General features: G+C 45.4%; 2 protein-coding genes across 3 annotated transcripts in view; one reads left to right on the plus strand and one right to left on the minus strand.

Moving 5' to 3' along the window:
* MYH7B (myosin heavy chain 7B) overlaps window positions 1–1294 on the plus strand; it is a 31888-nt gene extending 30594 nt beyond the window's left edge. For both annotated transcript variants that reach the window (XM_030963205.1, XM_030963204.1), the window contains 4 exons: window positions 112–216; window positions 601–696; window positions 835–972; window positions 1177–1294. In XM_030963205.1, the coding sequence (XP_030819065.1) occupies window positions 112–216; window positions 601–696; window positions 835–972; window positions 1177–1182 (345 nt within the window). In that variant the 3' untranslated portion in view covers window positions 1183–1294. The remainder of the gene's footprint in view (window positions 1–111; window positions 217–600; window positions 697–834; window positions 973–1176) is intronic.
* Window positions 1295–1626: 332 nt separating this feature from the next.
* TRPC4AP (transient receptor potential cation channel subfamily C member 4 associated protein) overlaps window positions 1627–21304 on the minus strand; it is a 37227-nt gene continuing 17549 nt past the window's right edge. Inside the window, exons 7-19 of the mRNA XM_030963171.1 lie at window positions 20083–20284; window positions 18667–18855; window positions 17470–17612; window positions 13171–13302; window positions 12418–12476; window positions 10318–10419; window positions 8911–8994; window positions 8522–8612; window positions 7850–7990; window positions 6590–6698; window positions 5455–5567; window positions 5026–5232; window positions 1627–4123 (exon numbers count right to left, since the gene is read on the minus strand). Coding sequence (XP_030819031.1) covers window positions 3986–4123; window positions 5026–5232; window positions 5455–5567; window positions 6590–6698; window positions 7850–7990; window positions 8522–8612; window positions 8911–8994; window positions 10318–10419; window positions 12418–12476; window positions 13171–13302; window positions 17470–17612; window positions 18667–18855; window positions 20083–20284 — 1710 coding nt within the window. The 3' untranslated portion in view covers window positions 1627–3985. The remainder of the gene's footprint in view (window positions 4124–5025; window positions 5233–5454; window positions 5568–6589; window positions 6699–7849; window positions 7991–8521; window positions 8613–8910; window positions 8995–10317; window positions 10420–12417; window positions 12477–13170; window positions 13303–17469; window positions 17613–18666; window positions 18856–20082; window positions 20285–21304) is intronic.

Consider the following 21304-nt stretch of genomic DNA (forward strand, 5'->3'; position numbering starts at 1 on the left):
TGGTTTTAGCTTCTACTGTGGCTTCTCTGAGCTGGGAAAGTGGCTTGGCTTTAGCTGGGCTAGTGCTGCTGCATGGGAGCCAAGTGCTGAGCCAGTCTGTGTCCCCTGCAGGTGCGGGAGCTGGAGGGAGAGCTGGATGGGGAGCAGAAGAAGATGGCAGAGGCCCAGAAGGGCATTCGCAAGTACGAGCGCAGGATCAAGGAGCTGAGCTACCAGGTACAGCAGCTCTGGACACAGGTGCAGCCTTGGTCCAGCAGCACCTGGCACAATCCTCTTTGCTTGGCCTCATGTTACCCAGAACCCATCCACAAAGCCCAGCCCAGCCTGGGCTGCTTCTGGGCTCTGTGGGCAATAACAACTGCACAAGCTTCTCCCTGTCACAACATCCTCTCCCTGCTCTGAGTCCTTCTGGCAATTCCCAGCACCTCCCGAGCTGGGTGGTGGGACACAAGGGGGGACCAAGGGATGGGTGCTGTGACACCAGGCTGGGTTGGTGGGGCAGGTTGGTGCTGTGTTTGTCACCTGGCACCACTGGGACTCTGATAAAGGTGGAGGTGAGGGGCTGCTGGGGTCTGGCTAAGGGAGCTGGGGCACTTGCAGGCTGAGGAAGATCGGAAGAACCTGGCTCGGATGCAGGACCTGATTGACAAGCTGCAGAGCAAGGTCAAGAGCTACAAGCGCCAGTTTGAGGAGGCAGTAAGTGCCCGTCACTGCTCTGGGACAGGGGACAGGGCTGTCCCTCCCTGGGACTGCCTCCATGGCTGCAATGTGGGGAGCTTGGAGCCTGCTGTCCCCTGTGCCCCATGCACCCTCCCCTCCTGTCTCCCTGCCCAGGAGCAGCAGGCCAACTCCAACCTGGTGAAGTACCGCAAGGTGCAGCACGAGCTGGACGATGCTGAGGAACGCGCCGACATCGCCGAGAGCCAGGTCAACAAACTGCGTGCCCGCAGCAGGGACGTGGTCATCTCCAAGGTGGGCACCCCTGGAATGGGAGTGTGGGGAGCTGGGCATGGCTCCTGCCAGCCCTGGAGCCAGCGGGGGGGACCACAGGCACAGCCACACCTGGCTGTGGCACTGCTGCCTCATCGCCCACTGATGCTGGGGCTGAAGGGTGGCAGAGTGCTCTGTGCCTCCAGATCCCTCCTCTCACCAAAGCCCTTTGGGGTTTTTTTCCAGCATTAGGAGCCTGGCTGTCCTGCCCTGTGCTGTCCCAGCTGCTGCTGTAGGTTGGAGGCAAGTGGCTGCAACAGTCACTGTCAGCTTTGCATTGCATAAATAAACGTAGATTACCAGGACTGGCTCTGTTGTGTGTCACAGGGTAACCAGGGCCTGGCCTCTGCCCCTGGGGTCTTGGGGAGCATCTTCACAGGGAGACACAGGCAGGAGAGAAGCTCAGTCCTCTCTCTCCCAGCTCTATGGCACTGGCTTGGGATGGGCTTTGGGATAAGAGCCCTTTCCTCACACGTCCCCACCAGAACACAGCTCTAACTGCAGGGGAGCAAAGCTGAGGCATGAGACACAACAGAGCTCAGCCACTACTGCTGAGAACATAACACCCCCTATTACAGCCCTGGAGGGGGTTATGGCTTTGGCAAAGACACTGGAAAGAAAAGACACCTCCGCTCATTTCTTTAAAATACATTTCTTTAATAGTTTCCATTTAATATGTTTATTTGCAGTTAGCAAATCGGCATTAATCAGGGCAGCACCAACCTCAGCAATCCACGGGGACAGTGCACACTGCCAGAGGTATTTGTTAGTGCCAGCGGTCCCACCTCCCTCCCAGCCCACCTCCATGGCTCTGGTCCCTCTCACCATGAGATTGTTGTGGCATCTGGCATGGACAGACATCCCAAAGGGATTTGCCTGTGACCCTCTGTGCACTGGGGCAGAGCCTTTTCCCTGGAGCCCAGCATGCTCCACCCCTGGAGGAGCTGCCAGGGGTTTCTGCCCTGTGCCCTTCTCTGCCCAATCAGCCCAAAAGCAAAGCCCAGCCTGTGCTCCCAGGCCTGGGAGGACCCCCAGAGATGGTGTGGGCTCAGCTCAGCTTCCTCCAGTCCCATGGGTAAGGCCAGAGGCAGCTGGGCCCCAAACTGTCTTTAAAACACAGAGGGGAGCGAGACTGCAGGGTTACAGCAGCAATCAGTGGATGCACCCATTAACTACACTGTGGAAAAGGCATCCCTTAACTTAAAAGCCTTTTAATTTGAAGCATTTAAGTGTACATCTATTACAGTTAAGAAGCAAAGATACACCAAAAACACAAATACCCAAGAACAAAAAAAAGTACAGATGAGAAAGAAATGAGCTGAGGGGAGGGAGGGGCAGGCTGGGGGTGACCTGGTGAGGAACAGAGGTGAAGCTGCCATGGCAAGAAGCTCCCCAGGGTACCCTCACCAGAGCAGGGTGCAGCTCGCCGGGAGGGACACCAGGATCCCCAGGAGCTCCTGCAAGGCTCCAGCTTTATGCACAAGCGCAGCAACTCTGACCACCCTGTGAGTCCACAGCAGGACACTGAGGTGTGAGAGAAGAGAAAGGAGAAGGGAGATGCTCAGAGACAAATCCTACTCCTGGGGCTGGAGCCTTCTTCACTCCTCCAGCCCCAGCACAGGGAGCCTCAGGGTGGGTTTCATGCTGCTGGCAACAAGACAAAAGGATGCAGCTCTGGGACATCCTCACCCCTCTGGAGCCTGAACAGAGCCGAAGTCATCTCGTCAAATAAATTAGAAAATGTTAAAAAAATTCAGATGGTGTGTTTCAAAACTGATTTCTTATAGCTGTAGCTGCAAGCTGTTTCTGACTTAAATGTAGTGGCATAAGTGTAGTGTATCTCATTCCTGGGTATTGGAATGTGTTGGAGCAACATGGTGTTGGTGAGCAGGCAGGGCACATGCAGGTTTGGCAATCAAGACTGCCAAAACCCCATTCCCCCTTTCCAACATATCCTACAAAGTTACTTTCAACCAGGAGTGTTTATTCCCAGCATTTAACACATTCTGATTAAAACAGATCCAGGAAAAAACGGACATCTCCAGTAAATACTGCACTTTCAAGATTAATGTGTGTGTTGATATTAAGGGCTGAAAGCAGAGACTGACATAAGACTTCCAGGCATAGCAGGTTAACATCAAGAGCAATGGTCCTGAAAAGGATTTTAAAACCAGATTAGTTACCCAAGAAGGGACAAGCCGCAAGTTTAAAAAATTAGTACATTTTAATGCTAGTGCTCCGTGAAAAAGCCAACCTCTGTTGCAATTCCACCACTGCTGAAGTGTCTCTGTTCTCCAGCACTGCGAAACGCCTCCGGGTGGGAAGGATGTGCAGGAAGGACAGCAGGAGCAGAGGTTCTCTCCTAATGCACAGATAGATTCAGTACCAAATGATCCAAAAGGCGATGGGAAAGAGGTGACTGGAGCTGGGGCTCTCAGGAATTAAAAGCACACACACGCACACACACTCATGCTCTAACCAACCCCAAAGCCCTGATTCCAAAGCCCGGCGGAAGAGTTAACACCTGCAGGGAGTCCTCCTGGCGGCTTTGCACGTGGCTGGTGGCGGGGTCCTGCTCAGATGGGCTCCTTGGACCTCACACTTGGAGGGCAATTGCTGTGCTTTTCGACTTGCTTGTCCTGGCAGCCCTGAGAGAGGCACACCTCAACCGGCACATACAGAGACGAGAACCCTCACGTCAGCAAAACCCCTTCTGCCAGCCCCGCCGGACTGGGAGAGAGGAAAAAAAAAATAATACAGGCTGATTTGTGCAGGTGATTATTTTTATCCCAGAACAACTGGAAGATACATCCCTGAATGTGTTGCCCAGAGAGCTGTCCGAGTCTCAGAGGTCAGAGCTGGGGGCCGGCAGGGGCGGGGGTGGGACGACGCTCCGCAGCTCCGAGCTGCACACACACACTACACAGCGTATCCCTGAAAATCCCCGGGCTGAGAGGGACCCTCCGAGCTGCCCATCAGAAGCTGGAGGTGGGAATTACTCCTCGGAGAAGTCTCTGTCAATGTCCATGTACGCCTCGTCGATGTAGCTGACTATGGCACAGGGGGACGTCCGGTCCGGACTGAGCAGTATCGAAACAGTCTCTTTCCAGTAGGTAAAACTAATACAGGAGCTCTGTGGGCACAAACAACAGGGGGTCAGTGGAGGCCACAGCAGGGAACACCTCCCAGAGCTGAAAATCACTTCCTGTTCAGCCTGAGCTGCCCAGCCCAGCACTGTGACCGACACTTCGGGTTCCCCACTCTGCCCTCCCTCCCTCCCTGGGGCCCAGCAGAAGGGCTGGGAGTTGAACAACTGCACCCTCTACACTCTCCAGATGCAGACAAGGACCCCCAGTGCCTCTGGCAGCTGCTAAGGGCAGCACAGGGTGACCCCCAGCCTGCCTGGGCCAGGCATAATCCAAACTTGTCCTCTGCTGTCCAGTTCAAACACAAACCGGGACCCTGTGGTGCCACAGATAAGCCAATGCTGGAAGAAGCTCCAGCTCCTGAGAGCGCAAAAATTAACACACTCTCTGCTCACAGCCCTCCTGCATTATTCCCTCAGAGCCAAAAGGCTACTCCAGCAGACATCAGCAACACCAGACCATGTGTCTGTCACCCACATAACTGGATAGTTGGTTATTTCTACCCTCCAGTGACCCAGGACAAGCCAGCTCTGGCACAGAAACCTGCAGGCTGCTCCCTTGGCTTCCAGCAGCTACATCAGATATTCTTCCTGCACTGTTTGCAACACCAGGAAGAGGGAACAGCCTGGCTACGGTGCTAACTACTCTGGGAACTGCATTCTGTCTTGCCTCCCTCTCCCTCTCAGCACTGGCAAGTCTCACTTCTGTGTGCCACAGCCAGAACTCAGGCTCTGTTTCTGGGGAAGCCCAGCACCTGCCTTGTGGCAGCCTGACTGAGGTGTGGAAAGCACCACAGAGCTACTCTGGGGGTAGAATTTCCTCCCTTCCTTCCCTTCCCAAGCTCCCATTTCTGGCAAACAGGTGCTGCCAAGCTAAGAGAATCACATACATTTTCTAAGCAGGTGCTGTCTTTATCCTTGTTGAGGTAATGCTGCTGCCAGAATCGCAGGAGGCTGTGGAAGTTGTTCAGGATGAAGCCAGGGTATTTTTCCGTGTATTCCATCTGTTGCAAGGTGCGCAGATAAAAAGGGAGCTTTTCTTTCCTTCGGGCCAGCATTAGGATAACTAAACTTGTGTTCAAACAACTGACATTTTCCTGGAAGTAAAAATGACACAGCAAAAAAAAAAAAATCTAAATGCCAAGTTAGCTGTTTTATACAGGTTCCTATAAACAAGCCTGTGGAAAGCACACAGTGGAAGTGTTTCTGCACACAGCAAGGAAAAAGGGACATGGGTGTCCTCCAGGGAAAGGAAGCTCAGCCCTGCTCACCACTCCAGTCCCAGGAAGGCAAGTGCAAGATCCCCAGCAGCTCTTTACCTGTGTAAGTGTCTGTACGTGGATGATATTGATGAGACGGAAGAGGAAGGACATTCTCATGGACATCTGGGACATGTAGGACAAGAGGCGGCACTCGGACAGGACCTCTGCAACTGCAGCAAGAGGACAAACACAATCACCAGGTGTTAGAGTGTCACAGACACATTTTATGAAAAATCATTTCATTAGGATTTCTTCTCCTGAGAAGCTGAGAGGCCTCAGAGGAAAAGAAAAACAATAATTATCTGCTGCTGTGGAATGCAACAGGCGCATCTTTGATTGGTCTCATGTGGTTGTTTCTAATTAATGGCCAATCACAGTCAGCTGGCTCGGACTCTGGTCAGTCACAAGATTTTATTATCATTCCATTCCTTTCCATTCCTTGCTAGCCTTCTGATGAAATCCTTTCTTCTATTCTTTTAGTATAGTTTTAATATATAATTTTAATAAATCAGCCTTCTGAAACATGGAGTCAGATTCTCATCTCTTCTCTCATCCTGGGACCCCTGCAAACACCACCACATTATAGTAACTTCTTTGAGCCAGGTCTGATAAGCTCTTGGAGGTCTATAACACATCCAAGATAGCTCAGCTACCTTTGGAGGCATAAAAATCAGCAGGATGGCTTCTGTTGTAATGTTGGAAACAAAAAGGTTTAATAAAAGGCAAAATAACAAACAGAGTAAAATCCATCTAGGTGCAGCAGGTCTTTGCTCTTGGTGAAACATGTCACAAAAGCCATTAGTTTCTTTGTTCACTTCTTTTTCTAGTAAATTGCTCAGGTGGGACCTTTTGGCTCCCGTCCAATTGGCTATCCTTAAGTTTGAGGTGAAGTCTCCTAGGCCTATGAGGTGGCTTTTTCACCTAATAGAGGAGAGAAAACTTCTGGGCTTCTTTCCTTTTTGAGGGGACAAAGGATAGTTTTGTCACCCCATCAATAGGAGGCACACTCCTATTATCCAGGTGCTGGAGGTTCAGACACATTGATCCAAACACCAGGGCAGTTAAGAACTGGTGCTCAAACTTTCCATGTGGCATTTCCCTGTCTAACCCCCAAAGTGTCAAAGCCCAGATTTAAATTAACCATTATCAGCAGTGAACACCCCCCAGTCGCACCCCACTGCTTCCTGCTCACCTTTAGCATCAGACTGATTCTCAAAGCGGTCCAGGGACAGCGTGATGCAGCGAACCAGCATGTTTGAGTCCACCAGAGAGCTATTGATTTGATTTAAAAAGATCTGGAACTGAACAGAAACACTTTTTAGTGTTGAATTTCAAAGATTTAAATATATTAATACTCAGGGTCATTACCTTTTTGTTATCTCTAACAAGGTAAGAGGAGACATTGCTCCCAACTCTGCCTCACCACACCCAAGCCAACACTGGCACTGAGGGCTGACCAAAGGATCCCTTAAAAACACTATGGAATGAAAAATGCCATCCTGGAATCCCTAACATCTCTTTTGAAGCTATGTCACTCTAATGAAAGTGAGATTTCATACACTAATTGCTTTGAAAGAGGGGGAATTCCTGCAGCTCCATGTTTTCCTACACTGGTTTTGTACAAACAGACAGTGCTAGGGAGGAATACAGTGAGGGAGTCACACAGAATGAGAGCTAAACCCAGTCAGAGATCAATAAACAGGAAGCACAGAGGAAATATAAAGACATTCTCTAGAATGTTTGAGTTCATTTACTAGAGAAAAACCTCCAAAATAAATACAGCTTTCTTTTAAATACATTTATACATCCCTTCTCCAAGGTCTACCAGACCTAACAGCAATGAGAGAAAAATTCCACCAGCAAAAGCAAGAGTGTAAGGCCATTCAGAACCTACATCACCTGATGTTAAATGTCCAGAGTGCACAAGAGCATGAAACCACTTTATATAGAGCTGCCCATTGATGTGCAGCTCAATTTTATAGTTAATTACATAAGCCATGGCTTCTTAAAGTGATTCTAAATTCAATTATCTGTAACATCAAACACCTACATCTGTTTGCAGTATCAAGTATTTTAAGCCTTATTCATGAAGGAATTCTCACTACAAGCTCCAGTAAAAGATTTTTTGGAGCTGTCTCAATGTCCACAATTATTACTTAACCACAAATCTGGCATCTGCACAGGAAATGTTCTGCTACCCTTGAGCCTGACCTTAGGCCTGCCTGATCATGGAACAGGGCAATGTTTGCTGACCAGCTCAGCACTCACTGTCTCAGGACAGCTGGAGCACTGCTGAAAACACTGAGGGGCTTTGGCAACTCAGCCCTTAATGTTTATTGTGCCCCAAGCTCTGAAACCACACCAAACCCAAATGAATCCCAGTTTTAGTGCTATGTTTGGTTATAAAAGGGTGTAATTTGAGCCAAAGGGGGCAGCTCTTACAAATATTTACCTTCTCATCTGTGTTGATGTATTTGTTGAACCTCTTGAATGCATCAATATTGAATTTCATCAGCTCTCCCAGAAGGTCAAAGTAACTCTGAAGCACATCCCGTGACTTGCATTCACTATCAACAATGCAGTAGAGAATATGCTGGCAGGGGAGGAAAACATGTTATTGCCACAGCTTAGTCCAAACCAGCAGCACAACACAGACTGTGATTTAATCAGTATTTAAAGCATTTATCTGCAAGTTCTTGGGTGACTGAATGCCACAAAACCAATTAAAGACTACACTTCAGATGAGTCTCCTGTTAAAATGAGTTCCCAGTGATGCAGGTGATACAAATGGCCACATCTGGCTGCCACAAGCAGAATTCACAGGTATTTTTTCTAAGTGTTCCCAGTATTTGTCACAGTTACACAGGAATAAGGGGCAGTTTTTAATTTTTTATTATTATTGTCGCATCCATTGTGATTTCTCCAGTAAACTGTGATCCTGACTTAGATCTCCCTGAGTGTTTATTCCCTCACTACTGCAAGGGGCAGCTTGAGTGGCCTTCATTTCCTCACTGAATTTTAAACCCAGCATAATATTTAACACTACATTTTCATCCACTTTTGGTTCACAGCAGATAAATCCTTCTTGATTGCTATGGAGGATACCTGACATAAATTTACTTACCTCCAGGAGCCCTCTCTTAAGGAGGAACATCTGGTCTGCATAGGAGGTGGTGCCTCGCAGAAAACTTTCAACTGCCCTTGCTTGCCAAAACCTGAGAAAGAGAAGAAAGGAGGTGTTGGTTTTGGGGCAAGGGAAGTGCTTGATCACAACTGCAATTTAAATCCTGTTTCCTGATCTCTTTCAATCCACTCTGAAGTGGAGGCAGACCTGTTGATCCTGCAGAAAATCACTGGCTGTGATTTCTTCACACCTGCACTGCCACCACAGCACAACAAAGCCAGACCTTTCCACAGCTTATTCTCCAACATTCTCAGCAGCTCTAAGCTGGACAAAACCAAAGCTACATCCCAGGGGTCTCAAACACCTCCTCAGAGGCAAAGTGAACCCACCTGAAGGAGGATTCTGCTGGCTCCTTCTTCATGACCTGAAGCAGTCTGGTCAACAAACCTCTCTTCCCATCACAGACAAGGCTCCTGCAGCAGGTGAGAAATGACAGCTGAGTGGAAGGGCTGGGCAAGCACTGAGCACTGAATCCAGTCACTGCTCCAGAGTTTCTGATGATCAAAATCTCAGCATTGAAGTACACAGTACAAATATTGTGCTGGTTCTACCAGCAGAGGAGTTCTCCTCACTGCCCTTGGTAAATATCTGCAACATGACTTCCAAGTAAGTCCAAAATAAAAACTTTCTCTCCAAATTTTAATAAATTCAGAAATACCAATTCACACCTTGTGTGAATCAAGAAAAAAAAATACTACATTTGAGCTCAGGAATGAAAGAACCCCCTTTTTTTACCCCCTTCAAAAAATGGAAATGAAAGTCTAAATTCCATTTAGGAGGCAGAGCAGAGTATGGAAAGCTGTGTGCTACATTAGGCTGTACAACTGCAGTTTTACTTTTTATTAAACAGCACCTTCAGTGGAGCATCCACCTGCATTAAATCCATTCAGAAGTAATGCCTTGATCTCATGTATCAAGAAAAGCAACATGAAAACTAAATGCTAAGGGTGAAAAAAAAAGTCCTTCCCAATTAGACACAGTATGATGATAATAACTGTAATCTAGAAATCCTCTTAGAGATTCCCTTTTGGAGTGAGGTAAATCTGCTCTGTGCAGACCAAGTCCCTGCTGATACCCTGGGAGTACTCTGACAAAATAAATTCTGCAAGCAACCTTCCATCTGCTGAGCTTTATACACCAGAATCATGTATTAAAGAGATTATTAGATCAAAACAGTCTATCTAACAGATATACAAATGCAACAGAAGAGATTCTGTAAGTGGTTTAACATGTTAATCTAATTTAGCTTATTCTGGTTATTAGCTGCTGTGAAAATATTCTCAGCAGACACTTGGATGTGTTCATGCAGCCTGGAAATGGACATTTATGTGTGCACACACTGCTCCTGAATGCCAGAACTAAGCTTTAATAGCAATTAAATGATTTGAGGGATGACAGTTTATTTTCCAGGTCTGTCTGCAATGCCCAGCCTGAGGAAGGTCAGACAAGCAGACCCAGCACATCAGTGAAATCTGAGCCATGAAATCAAACCCCTCTTTTTAGGGGTTTTAAAGCTGCTTTTGGTTTTAAAGCACCTTATTCTGAGCACAAGCACACCTGAGATTTGCTAATGACCATCAACATCCCACAAGCCTGGACACCTCCCACTGCAAGGAATCACTGAAATGGAAGTGTGGTGGACAGACAGAGGTCAAACAGAACAGCTGATGTCAAACTTACACTGAAGTGCTTCCAAAACTCTTAAACTGTGACCAGCACCCTGAGTCCCCTCTCACCTGTCAGTGTTGACCACTGCATCCACTTCAGGGATGTTGGCTTTGTGGGAGATTGCACTCAGCTCATTCAGCTCCTGGCTGTTCAAAAGGAGATACTTGTTCCTAAAGCAAGACAGTGGGGAAGGAGGGGAGAAAAGCACGATGAATTCAAGAGGCAAAAATGCAATTTCATGAAAAGCAGAGACATAGAAATACAAGGGCAAGCTGCTTTCTCAAGCTGCTCTTCACAGCATTCCCACTCTGCTCCCTGTACCAGGCCAGCCAGCTGCAGCTTGGGAAAACCTCCTCCAAAATTTACCAAATGCCACTTTGAACACTGACCAGCTTTGAGATGATGGCTCTTTGCTGACTTGTTCGGGATCTTATGGTCTGTAAATATTTTCTCCTGGATAATGCTAATTTAAAAAAAAAATCTAAGCAACATTTGCTGAATTTCAGATCACAGTAGGTAAGAAATAGCAAACTTTTTCACAGCTTCCTGAAGTTTTTCTCTACCCTATAGTGATTGCTCTTTTTAAGTAATAAATCTCTTTTTAAGTAAGAAAGCAGAAACTGCAAAAAAGGACTCAGTCATCCTGGTATTTTATTATCTGAACAAACTTTACCCATGGAAATTTTAAAAAACATCATGAAAAGTAAAGATCCAAATAAAAATGGATATAAATCCCAGGAATGCACATAAATTCTTTATCAAATACTGAACTTTTCATAATGAAAATAAATTATTTTGTCTGTAAAGAATAAATCTGACAGAGCAGAAATGTAGTCCAGGGTCCCCCTTTGCCCACAGTGTGCTCCCTGAGAGTCTTTCTGCTTTCCTAGTGTTCAAAATCAGACAGCAAAGATTCCTTTTTAGGGAAGCTCAGGGGGCAGAGGATGCAGTGATGAGTGTGAGGTTCTTTCTTGTTTCCAACACTCTCATCACGTTAGTGCTCAGTGAGGCTCTTGTGTAAAGCTTCCTTTGATGTGGACTGAACAGGTTTCTGCAATGAGAACAGAGCCCTTCTCTCCCTGCAACAAACAGCTCTGCAAGTCTGGTTTGGACACAATTTCACTGAACCAGTATCAGCATACAAGTACTTTGCTCTCATTTTGTCCTCAGTTAGCTTATCTGTGATTTCATAGGAAGTTCATGTAATTATTTAAACCCCCAAACAGATTCCACACATTCCATTTGCTCCAATGCTACAGCTGGGAGCTGTTTTCTGCTCAAACATGCCTGAGATATTTGCAGCAGCCACTTAAGTAGTAACATCACCTGTAAGAGATTTTATTGGAAAACCTGGAGCGATTCCCAGGCAAACAGTGTCTTGCATGAAGGATTTACAACAGGTCAGCATTCCCTCCCTGTCTATGTCTAGCAGCTCTGCATTCTCAAAGCTAATATTCCACAATCAAAAAGGCTGATATTTGAAATCTATCCAACAGGACTACAATCCTGCACAAAAATACCAGCCTGGCTCTAGGAATGAGCAGCACCTCAAGTGCAACATGCCTCTAACACAGGAGTTTGTAAGGAAGTGGACACCATCTCCCAGGACTGAATGAGAGCAACGCTGATGGAATGCAGGATGCAATTCCACAAGTCTCAAATACCTCTGTACCAGCAGCACAGCTTTAAATATTGAATATTAAATAACCCCAAGCAAATTGCACCATCCCTCCAATTATTCCAGCACACCCAAGTTTTCCTAAGGATTTATTTTGAAGGCAGGCAGGAGATTTCTTTGTATTTCCCTGGCTCGCTGTCAGCTCTCAGTAGAAGGTAAAAAAGAAGAAAGCTGCCTCCTTATTCCTTCAGCCAGAAAGTGTTAACTCATCCTGTACATGTTTCAGCTCATCTCAACACAAGACAAAATGGGCTGGGTTTAACCCACATATTATGGGTTTAATATGGTTAAACCCATATTCAGACATATTCAGACATGCCCACCACAGAGGAAATTCTTAGGCTGTTACAGCAAGAGCTGAAAGGAACATGAAGTTTAGGGACAGCACAACATTCCCTTCACATGGAGCCTGCCCTGTGCTCAGGACACCTGGAACCACAGCCAGGCAAACAGCACCAAGCCACAACCCACCACAGCTTCTCATACTCACTCATGGTGGTCACTGAAGCTCTGAAGAAGCCTCAAGAACTGTATCTTTAAAGTAATGTCCTAAAAGGAGACAAGAAAGGTAAAAAAAACCATCATTGCTTTAGTATTTTTGGCTGTCATTAGTTACCAAGCAGGCATGAAACAGCTGAATGGAAAACCTTTCCAAATCAACCCCCTTTGGACAGCAAAGCAAATGACTTGTACAAATGGAGAGGCTGCACTTCCCAAAATAGAAGTGGAGATTGCCTCCAAGTCTATGCACATAACAGGTAATAAATTCCTTCTAACTGCAAAGGCAAAAAAGCTTAGAATTGTACTGATCAGGTCAGAATGTCTAGGTTTGGAAAAAAACCCCAAAACATAAAGAGTCCAACACAAACCCAATCCCCTTAACCTGACTGTGGCACAATTTGTACTTTGTGCCTCTCCTAGGTATCTTTTCTTTGAATTTTGGTTGTCTTCTACCTCTGGCCTCCAGGGTCCACAAATTTACTCCTTTCTCAGTTCCCAAAACAGACATGTTCCTTCAAATGAACAAACAAACCAGGAGACAGGGGAGAGGCTAAACTGGCCCTGCTACATTGCTAGCATGAGCCAAGGATAGACTTCAATGAAATCAATAATCCCCCAAAAATCTGAGTGCTACAGCATCTCAAGTCACTGATGATACATACAAACACCCAGATACTCAGCACAGCTCCTCAGAACTGTGTGCCAGGATGAAAATCACTGCAGAACTGCAGAGGTTGCTCACCGGGCTGCAATCACAGTTCTGGTTGTGTCCGTGCAGAACCAGGGCTGAGGCTGAGTGCTTCCTCCAGATGAGTTTGTCAAACAGGTTATTGAGGCCAGGAATGAGTCTGAACTCTGCTATCATTTTATGAACCTGGGGAACAAGAGAGGTACAAACATGTCTGCTCCAGCCTAAACACAGATTTAATGTAGTCTGCAAACAGATGGGCACAGTGATGCCATCCTCTGACAAAAGATGTGAATTCTTGTCTCAAACAGCAAGTGTTTGTGTTAACCACAGTGCAGCAGTTTCCATTTGGTGGATGTGGATAGAAAACATCCCCACTGGATATCATTGCATAGAAAACAAGTTTAAACCAAACATTATTTATTAAACAAGTTTAAACCAAGCATTTATTTTGGGATAAAGCTCTTCACTAGCGCTTCAATTAACCACTGTGTCTCTGAAAGCAGCTTTGGGCATCAGGACATCACTTCCAGCACACTGAAAATGCATCTACACCAAACAGCTGAGCTGAGGATATTCTGCAGCCACTCAATCCTCTGAGTGCCCTTTCCCTCTGCAGACACACAGCTGCTGCTCAGGCAGGCCTCTGATGGCAAAAAACCCCATCAATATTGGTTCTGTTCACCAAAACACCTCAGGAGCAGGAGTCCTGAGCAGAGTCCAGTAGTAACACAACCACAACACACTGCCCCTTCAGGTTAAAGAGAAGCTGAACTTTAGAGAAAAAAATGTCAAATTGCTCAGGTTCATTTATCAGTCTGCCTGGTACACATCTTTAATTCATATAAAAAAGCTAATAATTTTGGTGTGAACAGCTGTTTAAAACCTTCAGTCCAAGCTGGGATACTTTTGATGTAAGGAATTTAAAAGATGAGGAGTAAGGGAAATAGAAAGTGGGATTCTTATTAGATGTAGACCCAGTACAACCATTATTCCTTGAGATGCGGTTTCAAATGAAAACCACATGGCTGGAATGTACAACATTCTGCAAAAATTAAGTGCCCAAGTAATGGACAAGTTCCTTAAAATCAACAAACAAAATCACTTAAAAATATCCCAAGTTGTCCCAAGATCCAAACTGCAACCAGCAGCATTTCAAGCAGATCAGTCTACTTTGTTCTATTTACTCAAACACCTGAATGAATCAAAATATCTGAAGCTGATGCTGTTTTACAAAGTTTGGTTCTAGTTTGCAGCACAGCTGATGGCTTTTTGCATTCCTCTTGGGTGTAGCCACTTTGATGGAAATCACATTCCTGTTGCTGGACACCTCAAATACACACCTGAGGAGTACCCAGCTCCTTCCCACCCACCCAGCCTGCCCTGACAGACTGCTGAACTTGGAGTCCTCTGGCGCTCCACTATTTTGAAACACTCTTGGACAGGAATCTCTCTGAACAAAGTGCTCCCTGTAGTGCCCCTGTCCCTCCATGGCACAGGCACAACAGGAGGGAGCCAAGAGCCTGAGCTGCCTGCAAGAGCCTCAACCCTCACTAAAGGAACAGCTCTCTACACTCAGTTTTAACTCCTCAATCTGCTCCTCTCCAAATGACTCAGATTTCAAATCTGTGCAGTTTAGTTTGCTCAGCTCTGAATGCTCACCTGACCAAACTCAGCCACATCACTGCCTCTGCATGACTCTCTCCCAGAGCCCAAACTCACTACAATTACTCTGCCTCAGGATGCCAAGACAAACCCTGCTCTGTATTCAACCTTCAAACTACTTTGGCTTTTTCCTGCTGCCATCCAGCTTCACAGCAATTGCTCTGTTCTTTCTCAACACTAAAACTGTCTCTGCTAAGCTGAGTTTCCGTGTGTGCAGTGTGGCTCCCTACAGCAGGAGCAAGGAAATCAGCTGATGGCCCTTCATCACAACACAGACATGCAGGACAGCCTAGAAAAATACATAAGGAGAGTAATTTAGGGTGTGACCATAATGAGAAGGCAGCAAAGGCCCAGACCTGCAGAGAAGCACCACTTATTCCCAAGGTGAGATCATCCCCAACATGATAACAGGAGGAGTTAAGTCACTGCTACCACAGTTATCAATTTATGCAAATTAGCCAGCAATCAAGTTTAAATCAAACATTCAGAGATTCATTTGGGGACAGGTTGAGTTTGGGAGGCTTCACTTTGCTTCAAGCAAATGCCAGACCATTATGTCAATTATTACAGCAAACTGAAGCAGGTTTGTGATGCCCTTAATAAAATTTCTATGGAAAATGAATCCAATCTAAAAGCAGCAAGTCCTTTGGCTGCTCAGACTGGTACCACAAATCCTGTGCTTTTATTCCTTCCCAGAAAAGACAGACTAAAAAGCAGCTGAGATGCTTGTCTGAGGGTGCTGATCCACACTGCTGTGCCTGCATTCCAGAGCTTCCCTTGGAGAGCAGCTCAGCTCCAGTCCCTCCTGTGCCTGGCTCTCAGGAAGGGCATGGGATTCACATCTGCCACACAAGTCTTATGCAGATTAAAGAATGAAGGATGTGTTTTAAAGGCAGAGGATTTCACAAAGCAAAACAAAACAAAACAAAATGAAGGACAACCCCCTCAACCAACTCCCCCAAAACAAACAAACAAATAAACAACAAAACAAAACTCTAAAACAAAAAAAAAAAACTCCCTAGCTCTGGACAAGAAGTGTTTGGGAATGCAGTGACTCAAATCCTTCAAGAATTCAACTCCAGTCCTGAATCAGTCCTGGGAAGAAGTGAACTGCACAGGTCACCTTTATCCTTAGTTTCCCTATCTGCATGGGGGCAGAAGTAGCAGATGAAGGATAAGAGTTGTGTTCCCAGGAAATTAAAACATAAATTCATCTTCAAAGCTAGCTGTTTCAGCAGCAATTTTTTGCCTTGTCACATTTGACAGGAACACACCAGAAGTGACCCAGGGAGGGAAGGAATCCAGCACCTCCAGCTGCAGCAGGATGAGTGCAGGCTGCAAGCAGTTTCTGCAGAATCTATAAACCTGCATTCTTGTAGGGAACTCAGGCAGGGATGAATTATCTGCCTTGATACAATAGAAGATAAAAAGTCCTTCTAATAGATCCATGTCCTGCTAGTTTAAGTTATGTTTTAGGCTTTGTTTACATTTTATTTTATGCCTAACAGGAACAGCACTTCTAAAAGGAATGACAACATGATTAGGAGTTGTTTATGGTGACTGTGGTTTCTGCAAGAATTACTGGTTCTCTCTGCTTCCTCTCATGCAGAATCTGCTTCTTTTAATGTCAAGTGTCTGCTTAGAGTTACAAAATCCCAGGATGGCTTGGGATGGAAGGGATGTGAAAGCCAATCTCATTCCCCCTGCCATGGGCAGGGACACCTTCCACCAGACCAGGCTGCTCCAAGCCCCAGCCTTGAACACTTCCAGGGATGGGAGGTCCTCAAGCTCTGCTGTAGGTTCAGAGGGAACAGGTGAGTTATGTTTGGGACTGAGCTACAAATGCACCTGTATTCAGATTAAGAGATTTAGGAGATTGCCCTGGGGGGTGTTTGTGACTGATACCCTGGAAGGTTACTACCAGAGAACAAAATAATCCGGATAAATGTGCCCCAACCCTTGCCCACAACACAGCCTCTCCTGCCTAACACAACAGGCTTTCTTTTGGCCCTCCCAGTGTCCAGGACATCTGAATGCCCCTGCTATGCCAAGCTCTGCTGAGCTGAGCAGACTGCCAAAGCTGGAAACCTGTCAAAACCTCACCAAGGATTGCTTTGCTTTTCCCTTCACAACCTGCTTTTGACCTACTTAAATCAAACCACAGCCAAGCTGCAGTGCCTGGTTCTTCATAAGCCTGTGTGAAGCAGGGAACTTTTTTTTTATTATTATTTTGAAAGGAAGAAAGGCAAAGAAACAGATGAGTGGGATTTGCAGGCAGTGACCAGTGCAGACAGCACTGAAGTGCACCTTCCCAGCTGGGAGTTTAACACTTTGCCAAGTCATGGCAATATGCTGCAAAAATCATCCAGAGCATTAACAAAAGTGAAAGCAGCCAAAGAAGGGTAAGGCCTGAAGGGGCTCCATCCAAACTGGGCACCAGGAGGGGGGATAAATCCTGACACCATCCAGGTACCCACACACTTGCTGCATCCTCCTGCATCCCTCCTGCCCCAGAGCAGTGTGTGAGCAGCCCTGCTCCAGCTGTTCCCAGGGAAATGCTATCAGGATGGACTGCCCAGCTTGGTACCTTGAGTTTTGCCCTGGCATTTCTGTGCCCATGACCTCACTCATGAGCACTCAGGTTTAAAGAGACACCAAGTGTGAGTGTGGGCATCCACTGGGGCTCACCTGATTCCTCTGCCTGCCCATGAGCAGCACACAGAGAACATACAGCACCTCCAGTTTGTACATGATCTCGTGCATGATCTTCATGGACTGGGGCAGCTGTGTCCTTGTGGAGGTGTTGGCCAGTCCACTCTCATCTGAAGACTCTGAAAAAGATGGCAAAGATGTGAGACTGAGGCAGCTTCAACAGGAAAGGATTTGTCACAGTTGTTGCTTTTACACTGAACACTGCAGATGCAGGAGCAGCACACATCTGCTGGAATTTTCTTCTTAACTAAAAATAGTAATGTACAGGAAATAACCAATTTTAATTACATGCTAGAGAAAAAATATAGCTGAAACCTTAGAGGAGATAAAATGAGATTTTAAAATTCTTTTTCCATAACAGACTAAATGGCAGCATCTCCTTAAAATAAGTAGGTTCACCTAAATGAATTCATAGACTACTGCACCAAGGCATGGCAGAAAGGTAATAAAAGTAGATGGGAGATTATCAGAAGCACTTACTGTTAAATCTATTTCTATTTCATACCTCAGTACCAGTATTCTTAGGCCACAGTTAAATAAATTTCATAACCTTAGAGAGAATTATCCTGCTAAGAGTAGAAACAAGAACACGAAGTACTTTGAGTTCTACCAGACATACACTGCATTTTTGTCATACCAAAGGGTGAAGAAACCACACACATGCTCCAAAGCATTTTCCTAAATGCCGTCAAGGTTGTATTAACACTTCCACTGGAACAATTATTTTTTTCCAATTAACTTATTTAATTTAGCTGGAACTACCTTTCCTCTTTAAAGAAGGGGGCACTTGCTTGGTATGAAGCATTTGAACCCAAAGTCCTGAGCCAAAGTTTTAGAGTAAAATGCTGGTGAAGCCACTTACCTCAGGAGGGTTATTTTAATCACTCCAGAGGAAGTTAGAGCTGAGGATGCACAGCCCTTCAGTGTTAGCTAGGCATGCAAAGGGCACACATTGCTGGAGGGTCTCTCCTTTGGCTAATTTTAATTCAGTAAAGAAAATCAGTGCTACATGAGAACAAAACAGGAGTCAGACCTAAATGTTGATATGTGAGTCCTCCATGGAAGGAAAGTGGAATCAGGACCAGATGACAGGAAAAGCAACACGTGGCAAACCCTGAGCAAGGTTAAGACATGCCTCAGCTGCTGGTGGGTGGAGGGATGCAAGCCAGGTACCTGTACTGCTCTGCTCTGCCTCTTCATTTGCCACTCTCATCAGTGCATCCAGCACCAGGGCATTGTCCAGCCAGGTGTACCACTCCTCCAGCTCCTGCAGGAAGCTGGAAGTCCCTGTTGTTTCAGACACCTTCCTTGTGGCCAGTTTGCACAACCGCTCGATGAAGCCTGGAATATTCAGAAGTGTAGCTGAAAAAAATAAGGACAAATAATTTTATTACAGTGTAAGATCAACAGCACATCTACTTCAGGAATTCAGAAGTGTATGGTTAAAAACATCTGGTTAAAAAGATCTGAAGATGGAAGAACTCAGCACACTTCTGTTATGGATTAGAAAAGAGCAATAAGTCCGTGCTGTTCTCCAGTTTTATCAAGCTGGAGAAATAAAACTAAGCTGGCAGAAATAAAGCAGCAGCCTTTTTGGAAGTGGCAGCTTCACCTCCCCTTTCCTTCAAGAATGCCTTCAAGAATAATCTAATTACAGGACCTGTTTATTAAAGATGCATGGCTAAAGCTTCACCTCCCACTTGCAAGGAGAAAAGGACAAAGATTTTGGCCACGAACATTACATGAAAGAGCTGCATCTCTGAAAGAATAAGTTCCCTGATAAAGTTTTAAAAATAGAATATACTGTACAGCCTTTGAATCAGTCTCTGATTGTGCCCATAAAAAAAAGATTAGCTAAACATTTGCTTGGCATGGGCCTATGCAAATATCTGCTTCAGAAGCCCAAAAGCTTTTCAGCACAGCAAGAGCTGAAAACAGCACATTCTACATCTGATGGTACTTTAACTTTTTCAACTCCTACTCATCCTTCTAGGCAAGACTTCTGCACCTGAGAAATACTCAACACAATAAGGAAAGGTGCACTGTGCCCAAAGTTAAGGCTGAGATCAACCCCACAGATTTCCAAGGCTGGTTTGGTAACACTGGGCAACATAACTAATATTAAACACACTTCTCTTTTTGATAAAGACAAGACATCCTGTTCAGGACATCAGATAAAATCAGAGAAGGAACTGCTCCAACAGCAACCACACTGCAGGCAGCTTTACTTCAGGAATTCATATTTTATGGAGGACACAGAATTATTGAGAGCTGCTAATGGGAAGTCCATGGATGTGGCTAAGGCACAGAAAACAAATCCAATTATTTTAAGCCACTCAGAGAATGCTGAAATGACATAAATTAACCCACCTAATTAGCAACACCACATGAAACCAAATGCTACACAGTTTCACTAACAGGAAACATTATTTTCAGGAAACAATCTGAGGGGAGTGAATCAAGAAAAATGCTTTGTAAGACACGACACTTTCAGTATCTTTCAGAAACATAACACAGTGTGACACTGAGAAGAGGAAAACTTTACGCATTGCTGAGATTATTCTGATTTGTTCACAGCACAACAATTACCTTGATTAATTTCAGCTCGGGAAGGGCCCAAGTTTTTTTCTGGCTGGGCATTTTTGGCCAGAAGTGTGTGCTTGTCATCACTGCCCGTGTCCAGCTCCGAGATGGTGACAGCCAGGATCCTGCAGAAGTTGGCCAGCTGCTGCTGGTCAAAGCTGGACACCAGGCTGGCCAGGTTGGGAATATCATCCAGCTGGATCATTTCCTGGAGGAGGCAACAGCAGCTCGGTCACATGGGATGGTCAGAAAGTGAACACAGGCAGATCCTCCCTGGGGAGCTCTCTGAGTTATTCCAGTGTAGCAAAGGAGAAGCAGCTGGGATTTACAACAGCTGTCAGGCTTAGCAATTCCCAAAGTACAGATATCCATATTTTAAATGCTATTTTTATATTTACAAAAAAATCTGGGGGCCTTTTTTTAACTAAAAAACCCTCAAAACCACAACCTGATTTAATACATAAATTATGTTTAGGTATTAGAAGTTTCAATTTTGTTTTCCAATCCTGTCTTTTCTTCAAAACTCACAGATAAGAACTTCTAAATTATTTCTCAGTCTTTTTATCAGAAGTTCTTTTTAATAAAAAGATGTTGAAAACAGCTTTCAAAAAAAAAAATTGTTCAGATAAACTGAGCTTGACTCCTATTTCAGGAAGTACATCAACCTCAATCTTATTCTAAATAATAAAGTATTAGGTTATAGACTCCTGGCCTTCTCCACAAAATGCACACAGACTCCTTCCAATCAAGGTTTTCCCAAGGTTACACCTCGAGTATTTTGCTTGCATCACATCAGGGCACTGAGCTGCAATGATGCTGGTAAAGAAGTTCAGTAACCAGGTTTGTGCAGAAGATTTAAGTGCCCTGTGTCCCCAGCCTACAACTTCCCAGAGAGGTGCCAAACACCCAGGAAACCTCCCAGATGTGAGGAAGACAAGTGAAGTATGTCAAATACAATCAGCAGGCCAGGATGAAAACTGAATTTATCTGAAGTTCATTTTCTTTGTTTGTAATATGGGCTATTCTTTAATGACTCAGTCCATGGGGACACAGCTGCCACCATTCTCTGAACTGGGTAAAAGCACTACAAGTATGACACCACAGCAATAGTTTGGCTTCTTTATGAGAAGTGATTGAAGTTAATTACCACTGTGAACAGGCAGGTTTCAAATAAGCTACAAGAAGCGAGAATGGCAGCTTTGAGGACTATCCTCAAGCCACTCTTCAA

The sequence above is a fragment of the Camarhynchus parvulus genome, chromosome 20, assembly GCF_901933205.1.
Source record: "Camarhynchus parvulus chromosome 20, STF_HiC, whole genome shotgun sequence".
NCBI classification, from domain to species: Eukaryota; Metazoa; Chordata; class Aves; order Passeriformes; family Thraupidae; genus Camarhynchus; species Camarhynchus parvulus.